The sequence below is a fragment of the Trachymyrmex septentrionalis genome, unplaced genomic scaffold (assembly GCF_001594115.1).
Source record: "Trachymyrmex septentrionalis isolate Tsep2-gDNA-1 unplaced genomic scaffold, Tsep1.0 scaffold76, whole genome shotgun sequence".
Classification (NCBI taxonomy): Eukaryota; Metazoa; Arthropoda; class Insecta; order Hymenoptera; family Formicidae; genus Trachymyrmex; species Trachymyrmex septentrionalis.
The window spans coordinates 658,791-669,750 of NW_017305947.1; the positions used below are offsets into that span (position 1 = coordinate 658,791).

At 24.7% G+C, this 10,960-nt stretch overlaps 1 protein-coding gene and 3 non-coding genes across 7 annotated transcripts in view; 1 reads left to right on the top strand and 3 right to left on the bottom strand.

The window, feature by feature from the left end:
* LOC108754108 (aromatic-L-amino-acid decarboxylase-like) overlaps positions 1 to 3,927 on the bottom strand; it is a 6,984-nt gene extending 3,057 nt beyond the window's left edge. The window contains exons 1-5 of one of the 4 annotated variants that reach the window (XM_018496168.1): positions 3,789 to 3,927; positions 2,890 to 3,261; positions 2,187 to 2,333; positions 952 to 1,188; positions 286 to 519 (exon numbers count right to left, since the gene is read on the bottom strand). In XM_018496168.1, coding sequence (XP_018351670.1) covers positions 286 to 519; positions 952 to 1,152 — 435 coding nt within the window. In that variant the 5' untranslated portion in view covers positions 1,153 to 1,188; positions 2,187 to 2,333; positions 2,890 to 3,261; positions 3,789 to 3,927. Of the gene's footprint in view, positions 1 to 285; positions 520 to 951; positions 1,189 to 2,186; positions 2,476 to 2,889; positions 3,262 to 3,788 lie in introns of all 4 variants that reach the window. The other 3 variants (XM_018496167.1, XM_018496169.1, XM_018496166.1) reach the window with 3 other exon arrangements.
* Positions 3,928 to 8,358: 4,431 nt separating this feature from the next.
* On the bottom strand, positions 8,359 to 8,430 carry Trnap-cgg. The gene has a single exon. It is a non-coding gene; the product is annotated as a tRNA-Pro (tRNA).
* A 613-nt stretch (positions 8,431 to 9,043) lies between these two features.
* Trnap-agg lies at positions 9,044 to 9,115 on the top strand. The gene has a single exon. It is a non-coding gene; the product is annotated as a tRNA-Pro (tRNA).
* Positions 9,116 to 10,612: 1,497 nt separating this feature from the next.
* Trnat-agu lies at positions 10,613 to 10,686 on the bottom strand. The gene has a single exon. It is a non-coding gene; the product is annotated as a tRNA-Thr (tRNA).
* Positions 10,687 to 10,960: the final 274 nt, after the last annotated feature.

Genomic DNA, 10,960 nt, shown 5'->3' on the forward strand with positions numbered 1-10,960 from the left:
GAAATAGAATCTTATATAAATAAGATTTTTTCTTATAATAGTTGAAAGTTAATTATCTTTTTTATGGTATATTAATCAAAATGAATGCAATGATTTAAAGATATAATTCCCGCTGAGTGAGAGGTCCCGTTTATTGGTCATTTTTGCCATAATTTTCGAGAGCTCCAAAATGTATAGTTTCGTATTAGATTAAAAATATTCGTGCAATTCTATGCATTTTGTTGAAAAAATGCGGAATCTGTCATCTCATTACGTATAAGTAATCATATGTATAATTGCTATTACCTGGATGATTCCACCACCTGTTCCGTTGCTACTATACAAAAACTCGCTAGGAAGTCCTAATATCTGCCCAAGCCAATTGCATGTAATGACTTCGAGCTCGGTGCAAGCTGGAGATGCTATCCAACTGAAACCGATACATCCAATCGCGCTGCTCACAATATCAGCAACAAGGGATGGAAAAGAATTACCTGATGGAAAATATGCATGAAAGTGCGGCGAGCTCCAATGTGTCACCTGCACAAATTGAAAATGATCAAGTTTATCTTTTTTTCTTCAAAATATAAAATATAAAGAGATTTTTTTCTATAAATTTAGAGAAAATTTATTTAATACCGCAAAATAAATTGGAAAAACAAATTGCAAAAGAAGCAATAGAAATAAAAATATTCTATATAGTACAAAATAATAGTATTTATTCTTTATTTATTAAATTTTATTATTTTTTTCTAATTTTTATAGTACTTTTAATAGGTATATTATTTCTAATTATATATTTAAAAGAAAATTAATTTTTTTTTCTTTATTTGTCTGGATAGAATTATATTTTTATCAATTTTAATACAACTCTATTAAATATTAAAATTTACTATTACATGCAAGTTTTAATGCGATATATATAATAATATTTTATAATAAAAAAAAAATTAAAAAGAATTAAAAATTTACCCCTGGCATAATATATTTTTCCACATCTTTGAGAACTTCCTGCCATTTTTCGGATTTTTGCGGTGCTTCTTTTGGAAGTAACTTACTAAGATAACCCGGTTCTACATCCGGCAATACGTTTCTGCTTCTCACAGTATCAGTATAATCCGCAACGTAGTCTATAGTCGCTTTTGCAAATTGTATGAATTCCGATGTGTCCATATTTTCTAAATTCAAGAGTACGCGACGTCAATCGCGCTGTAACCAATGAGTTGAAAAATCCGTTTTAATCAATATGTTCGTAAACATGAAAATAATGAAGGAAGATTGAAATACGGCTTTGAATTTGACGCCATTAAAGTTAAATTTATGTAGCAAATCGCTATCTGCAAACGATTTTTATATAATTGTATCGTTACATAAAGCTATAAATTTTATGATACACTGAGAAAAAAATGCTGTTGATTCAATTAAAATCTATATTATGGACTGTCACTAACATAAGTAATAAATTCATGTATATTTTTATTGGCATAAAGGCTTGATTATTAAAATAATAATTTATGCCTTTATGTCAAAATATACATGACTTAATTACTTATGTTAGTGATAATCCGTAATATACACTTTAATTGAATTAACAACATTTTTTTCTCAGTGTAATGATAATTTTATTATCAAGATTATTGTATTTTGACTTCTCTATATAAATTTTATACTTATTAATTCAACTTAGAAATAGCTAATGCGGAAATGCTTGATAGCAAAACTTTGTTAAATATCAATGGTAATCCTGTAATTAAATAACATTTCGTTATTTTTAACACGTTCACTATCCATTTGAAAAGACCTCTGGGAATTAAGCCAATTTTACAAAAATTATTTACCGTCTGCAACAAAAACTAAGTTCAAAAAATGCGAACCAAAATTGAATAATACAAAATAATGTCTTTGTGCCACAACTGTACAGTTTCACATTTAAAGCCCAACTGGCTTGCTTACTATAGCTAAATTTACTAAACATAAAAATGATAAATTTATCACTGTTGAATAAATTTACCCTGTGTTACGTACCATGTAACGTTTTTAACATAAAATTTTTCTACATATTTTTTCCTAAACATTTCTGAAAAATCTTGTTTCTACTTATCTTATTTGCTTTCACCTATCGTTTTTAGTCCTTTTTTAAATCTACTTTCTTATAAATATCTTATGACTTATTCCTTAACGGATTCGTATAAATCATCGACACTCACATATCTCAATTTCTTTCATTCCCATCACGCATATTTTTGGTATTCGAAAATGTCACGTTATTGTTGAAATTTATCAGAATTTCCACCTTTTTTATCGTAGTGAAGATCCCTCTAGTTCTGATCGAGTCAGTCTGTTTTCGTAAGCTGCTAATAACATATTTCCGATTTAGTCTATAAGCTTGCCTGTATCATCGTTGAATAAAGTTCAGTCAGAAGACAGTTGTCGAACCTTTTTAATATTTTACATCTTACAGTGCGTCTCGCATAACAGCTAATCATGAACAGCAAACTATAAAATTATTAACTTCCATGTATGTCAAAACGTAAATCAATTTTTGTAGTTAAATTGCTTGGTTTTGAAGTAAATAACTTCTATATTAATATATGCACAAATAATAAATTAAATTTGAGTCAGTATACTTTATATATTTTCTTAAATTGCTTAAAAACGATATTATATCATATTGCTTTAATTAGTTAAATTAACGACATAATATGAGTGGAAATAATGGTAAACTATAAAAATTATTAAAAATAACTTAAATTAATTTGATGTTATGAATTTAACAGTAAAGAAAAAAATTTTGCGTACAAAACAAGAGAGTCTCCCAATAAAATCTTGTATTTTTCTTTCTATTTTTAAGACAAATATTTTTTATTTCTAAGTATTATTTCTATTCACGATTCATTATGGAAGTCGTACCTGTATGGTCTACGCTACACGTGTTGCACAGAACAGGAAAAATTCACTATGTATACACTATAAACATCGTAGAGTAGTAATCTTTCACTTAGATCCGAGATTTGTATCTCGCTGTCGGACACAATAGCGATAAAAATTTAACTGATCAATCTGTACGAGCTAAACTAGCTGATGGATGATTCGGAAGTGTTTTCAGCCGAGTACCGTTCTCTAACATTAAATACCGCCACCCAGAAAACTTTCACTTGCTTTCTCCGTAATCATACCAAATTTGCCGAATGAGAAAGCAGTTCTTCTTAAATGCTCCGAAAATGTTTTTCCGCTTCAACTGATTTTTTTTTTTTAATTAAACGGTTGTTTAATTCTTTAATTCTAATTGGACAGTACATAAGAGCAATAGTAGTTCATAATAGTTATATTTATAAATTTGCAGTTTAGTTATATTAATTAAATATATACTACTGGCATTCATTATAACGAGTTTTTTTATATAGAGTCTATATTTTTTATTTAATTTAAAATATTCTTTTTATGTAAAATTATATAATTTTATATTTATTGTAATGAAACATTTAAATATCCAATTAATCGAGAAGAAACATATCAAGAAAATAAGAATTAGCTAATAAAATGCGTGCATTAATAAAAAAATTAAATTTCTTATGTCCAGTAATTAAATATTTGTTAAAACAAAATATTAACGATTTAGGTATGTTTAATATAAATTCGAAGATTTATTATAAATTGGACATGTGTCAATACAAAATTAAGCTATATGAGCACATTTAAAATTGTAACATTCTTGCATTTCCAGAAGATGCATGGAAAGAACTCTTTTATTTCCGAAAATTAACTTGTATTATCTCGATGTATTTTCTCGTGATTATATATTTTTATACCTTTTTGTTTATATTTTCCAAAGCAATAAGAGTAGACTGCTATATAGTAGAATTGCTTCACTGTGCAATGTGAACCATTCGAGCAACTCTATAATTTATATATCTTCAGTTGATTACACGTAAACTTAACGAAACTAATATGTTTATTGAAAGTTTATATAAGTATGTTCATTGAAAAGTTTATATAAGAAGTTTGCTCAAGTGTTAAGTAAATGTTCATTGAGCTTTAAAATATTTATTGAATTATTTATGAGATGGAAATTTAAACATGGAATTGTTAATGACATAGTCTCTAGTTTCTATTACAGTTTTCTAAGTATTTGTAATAAAATATTATTGTCACTAAAGAAGAGTGTTTCAATGTGCTGCTAAACAGTGTAATCATCATGAAACTCTTTATAAACAGTAGTATCATCATTGACAAAACTCTGTATAATTCTCTATAAATATAAACACAATCTTTCATTAAAAATTTTTGCCGGGGAAGTTGTTCTTCTATAAAACGTAAAATTGCTGAACTTACCGGTGATGGTTTTCCTTTTTTTTCGATTTTTTCTTATTTAAAAAAAATGAAAATTTAATCATTTTTATCACGATTCCTGTATTATATACTCTGTATTATTTTTATCTTATCACAATTTTTGATAAAAGTATATAAAACAGCTGATTAAAATATGAGGTAGTTAATCAATATTCTCATCTGTGCATACACCTAAGAATTTATTCGCAATATATTATAGTCTTATCGATTTGAAATTTTATTTGTGAATGACACTTATTGCCGAAAATATTTACAATTTATAACTAATTCATCGTAATCTATTAAGCATTAAGAAGCCATACAGAAATAATTTACGTTTTTGTTTTTTATTCTGACGTATTCTACAGTTCAAATTGGACTTTTGTCCAACAATTATTATCCTATTACTATTTTGTAATATATAATCCAATTATTACTTACTGTTTCAACTTTTAACTGTAATTCTATCGTAAATTTACTATGATAATTCAAAAACTACATATTATATTAATATAATTAAAAGATAGATTACATATCTCTCATTTATTACAAATAACAAATATACAACTTGAAAAGGAAATTTTCCAGGAAATATATTTGGATATTTTGAATAACATTAAAATTTTGTAATATTAATTTTGAAATGTAATTTTGATGTAATAATAAATTGTGAAGAAATAGAAGTATGTACTTTTTAAAGTAGACAGGGTGTTTCACTACCAAATTTTCTCTTAAGGACATATTCTTAAGGTAATTTTGAGACAAAAATTTTAATACAAAAATATCGAGGCTACAATAGTTTTTGAATTATAATTAGTTAAAGATAGTGTGTAATTCGAAAACTATTATAGCCTCGATATTTTTGTATGAGGATTTTCGTCTTAGAATGTTCAAAAGAATCCAGAAATAACAATAGACTCTAAAAGTAAAATGGTTTTTTATTTATAAGCATTTAAAGTTAGCTTATAATTCAAAAAATTATTGTAACCTTGTATATTTTTCTTTCTGTTTTCATTCTTTTTTGCAAGTAATTAAAAAATGACAACTTTCGAATTATGTTGTAATAAATGAGAAAAAAATTAAAAAATCAAAGTATAATTTTAATTTTATGATTATTGTATGTATACATATATATTATACGCATTGTAATAAACATTCTTATATTTAACTAATAAGATTGAAAATTTATTCGCAACGTATTTAAAATTTTATGTAAGATGAGGAAAATTTTTTAGAACATCTGTTAAAATATAAAAATGTTTTGTAATATTAATTAAAAGTATCTAACTGAATAATCAGTTTTGTAATATTAATTAAAAGTATTTAACTGAATAATCAATCAAAGTAAATAATATCAATCAAAGATAGCTTACATCAGCTAATTAAAACAATATCAGTTACCGCTTAATAATATTTAAAAATTTTAATAGCAAACAAAAAATTATATAACTTTTAAAATACGATTAAAAAAATTTGTTCTTAAATTTTATATACATGCTCAAAGATAATAATAGAACAATCAGTGAAATTTTTGTTAAATTCTTAATATTTTAAAAATAGATACTAAACATTCTTAAAAATAATTTGCGTTTGTTTCTGATCCTGATGTATTCTACGTCATTACATGCATTTTACTACAATTTTACTAAAACATAACATTTTATCAAAATTAACTTTATTATTATTATCTATTATATTTCATTTTATTTCGACAATATTACATTTATAAATTTTATATATTTATAGAGAATTTATCCTGCAAAAATTAGTGTTTTTTTTCTAAAATAAACTAAATAATTAATTAACAGTATTAGTTTTTTATCGAGCGTATATCATATCATTAATAACAGTGCTTTATAACATGCTAAACTGCGTTTTATAAATATATTGAAATTAATAAATATATTATAATTAATACAATATATCAAGGGAAGGGTATTAATTGCACTAATTTATAATAAAAAATTACTTCAAACTTTGGACTAGTTTTATATATATTTGGAAATACTAAAAACAATTCTGCAAGCCAAAAAATTCCAGCACGTTAAGTTTTCTAAGATAGTTAAGGTTTATTGTCCAAAATTTTTTTGATAATTTTGTTAACGATTTGACATTTTTTTGTATATAAAAATAGGTATTCATTATCTTAAAAATCGAATTAAAAGTCTTAAATATATTGTTTATTCTTTATAAAATGTATTTTTCTTTATTTTAATATATTTTTTTTTTAGTTATATTATGAAGGATTTAAATACAAGACTTTTTTAAGATAGTAAAAATTTTCCGCTTATAACGATGAAGTCATATACAATTTCTAATTTATAATTATCAATATTCACAAATACAACTTTTATTTGAAACATTTTTTTTCTAGAAATCCGTTTTTTAAATATTCGACGTAGAGAATTAAAATGAGACTTTGTATACATATGTATTATATACATATGCATATTCAACGGTATTTATGAGGATAAATTACACTATGTAATGGTCACAAACTAATAATTGTAAGTGACTTTATTTATCAGCGATATGTATATACAATACATACATGCAGGGCTAAAATTTTATTTGAAAAACAGTATTTGTAAGATAATTATATTTTGTATTTTGTGTTTGTTCGGAGTATATGCAAATATTTTGTATTTTATATTTCATGGGAGCATATAAAAGTATTTTGTATTTTATATTTCAATATTAATAACACAAGATTGAAAGTATTTTGTATTTCAAATACTAACAATAATAATCAACCTTACTATTTAAATTACAAAATACAAAAAGCTTTCAATATTTCAATTTTAAATATAAAATATGTACTTTTATGTAATCCGCTAAAATAAAACATATAAAATACGCTTGTATTGCAAATAATGTGTTTTAAATAAAAATATTTCAAATACATGCTAGCTGATACATGTATATTTAATGATATCTATAACGATAAAAAATTACACTATGTATCAATAATCACAAACTAATTATGAGTGATTCTATTCATAGGCGAAAATTTATTATCTTGGAAAAATTTTGTATTGAATCGTTCATAACATGGCTAAAAACTAAAAAGTAAGACATTGAAATTAAAAAAAATTATAAGTACATTTTATGGGAGATAAACAATACATTCATGATCTCTGATCAAAATTTTAACATAAAGTTAACTTTTTTTATAAAAATATGTCACGAAAAAGTTATTTTTTTGCATATTAAACCTCAATTGCTTTAGGAATTTAATGTGCTAATGAAATTTAACTTGCGGCATCGTTTTTAGCATCCAAAAATTTAAGAAACACTTTGTCTAGTTCAAAATAATTTAAAAAAAATACATTTTTTTAACTAGTGTTATCTTTTCCTTATTATAATTTAATCGGTAGTCTCTATAGTTTTTAAGTCATAAATAGTAAAATATTTTATTACTTGTATCTCAAAAATTATACATTGACGATTAAGGAAAGTACAACATACTTCACGGTCAAGTTTGTCAACGCATGTTCATAGATACTCAAATATATTCGTGACATTTGAGTATCAGAATGATGTTTCCGGTACGCATTATTTAAAAGACATAATGACGTTCGCATTTACATTTAGAATGCATATTTAAAATGCAAATATATTAGCAATGCTGAAACACAAAAGTAATTACAATATTAGACAAAGAAATGCACGAGAGCGAAAATAATTATTTTTCCGTGTTTTGTTGATCGCTGAATACTATTTAAAAATTAGATTGTTTTGTAACGTCATAATTTTGAGGAATCTTTAAGACTTCTGATCTCTACTTATTGTTCTCCTATTTAATTAGTAATATAGGATTTATGCATCAATGTTATGACTAATATGTGCCATTAAAAAATTTGTCAAATACAATATTTTTTAATAATAACTAATTTTAATATAGCTTTTCTCCGTAATTATTCTTAATATAACTATCTATTCTCTGTTCAACAATTTTTTCTTTCTGATATTATAATTCGAAGCAATTCGCATAAATATCATTGACTTTCAACGTGCATATAATAATAAAGTGCAAAAAGAAAGAATTGTGGGCTCGTCCGGGATTTGAACCCGGGACCTCTCGCACCCGAAGCGAGAATCATACCCCTAGACCAACGAGCCTCATGAAAACTTTTTCAATCTTGATCTTCCACATAATCGCAATCACAAAATCATTAACAGCTGAAAGAAAATACTATTTATCCAATAAAAATGACTTAATGTATTTGAAGTAGTTACATACATCATTGGGTATCATATCCGTATAATATAACTTTTCTTTGACTTATCGAACATATCGTTCTATAAAACATTCCATTCATTGCCTTTCTTAAAATGTGAGATTATGTGTTTCTTATTTTCATTATCTTTTCTATTTGATAGTGTTTCTTTTATTGTTAAAAATATTTTCTAGTCTCTTATCATCACGTTATATGATAAGATATTTTTATGATTTTCGCATTATATGATTTTTATCATTGAATATAATTTAAACAAAAAAATAATGATATTTTATATTATATGAAACATATATTATATTAATATTTTTAATAATTAATTTTAATATTTAATTAATTTATATTATTCGTACTCTTAGTTAAAAGACTTCAAATAAATTTAAGCGTACATAATACTTTAGTCTATTATGAATAAAAAAACGTGGCCAATATATTTAATCGACTTACATTTGATAATTCGAGAAGTCAACTATTACAAGAGCAACAATTTTCGACATGGCTCGTTGGTCTAGGGGTATGATTCTCGCTTAGGGTGCGAGAGGTCCCGGGTTCAAATCCCGGACGAGCCCTTTTTTTTATTAATCCAACTGATTTCTCAGTGACCTACTTTCACAACTTTCAATTTGTGGTAATTCGCTGGAAGTCTTTTATGACACGTTGCATTCCATGATTGATAAATATTATTGAGTTTAAAGTTCTTTTTACTGTTTCAATAATATAAACTAAGGCATACTGTTCAAATTAATTTTTGTTACAATACATACACCAAGCGAGATCAAGACAACAATTGTTGCATATCGAATTTGTATTTTTTTAATATTTTAAAAAATTAATATATTTATTGATATTAATTTTGTTAAAATTGTTATTGTAGATATTTAAACACCAGTTGGTTATAAAAATTAATACAAGCTCTGAAAACTGAAGTTTAATTTCTATTCACAAATAGAAAGTATAAGAGTAAAACAAATAGAAAGCAGAAGAGGATTGCTGTATTTTGTGTCACTTTCATAGTCCCCATTTAAAATTACTTGAGACTACTTTATTTTTTTAAGTAATCTTTATTAAGTAATTATTGCGTAATGTATTATACAATAAAAATAATTGACAGGTTTCAAAGAATAAATCAAAGAATTATAATTCTTATAAGAGTTGAATATTAGATGTGTGTGTGTGTGTGTGTGTGTTTGCGTGTATAAAATTTATTTAATTAGTATATAATGTAACAATAGATCGACGTTTCGATCTTATTGCGGATCCTTTTCAATATCGTAATAATATTCAACACAATACAATTAAAAATTGATAAATCATACAATTACAAACTGTACTTTAAAAATCGAATTGTGCGACATGTGGCCGCATCTTGTGATGTAGTCATAATAAAATGTGATGTCTAAACATCTTTCTCATTATAATTATCAAGTTAACTATATAAAAATATTAAAATAAGATTAATTGAACATAAATGATCAATAATAAATAATGTTTAAAATTTACATGATAACGCAAAGACAGATCGTTTAAACAAAATTATCAGTCTTGTTATATGCTCTATCAAATAATGATTACGTATTATGATATACTTATAATAGTATCTTAAGTTACTATGATAAGATATAGCAGCAGTTATATATGTAACTACTAATTATACTATACAAATAGAATAGATAAGTAATTAATTATTGAATAAAAAGAGTTAAAATATTGCAAAATGACATATGTAATATTCAAAGTTTTTATTAATTTGAAACAAAATCTTTCGAACAATATTAAAATAGTCTTGTATCTTTTTCATCGTCAAAGTTAAATAAATAACAATCACTTTGTTCACAGTCTTTTTAAACAAATGTGATTACGTGAATTGTTTTATAATCTAACTAGATCTAATGAAATATAAAAAATATAGTAGCATGATCGTAAAAACACAAATAATTATTACAATGCAATCCATTTAAAAAAAATCATTTTATACAAGTATTACATGACATATTCACATATACATAATATGCTTTACTTAATATAAACAAAAAAAAATCAATAACCCGTGTATTCACGGAAAATTGAGGCCCCGGAGGGATTCGAACCCTCGATCTCCTGTTTACTAGACAGGCGCTTTAACCAACTAAGCCACGGCGCCTACGTGACATAGGAGTGTCATTTTAGCATACAAAACTTAATATATGATTTTTATTGTAATAGTATTTAAAAAAAATCTCTAAATGATATTAAATGATTTAGATATCAATATTCTCCGAATTAGATTACATTAATTTTAATATATTATTTTAATACATTTTAAACAAATTTTAAAATTTTAAATAATATTACAATACAAATTATATCAATAATAGCAAAAAATATTTTTGCATTAGGAGGCAATGTATTTTTAAAAATCAATTTTTTTGATATAT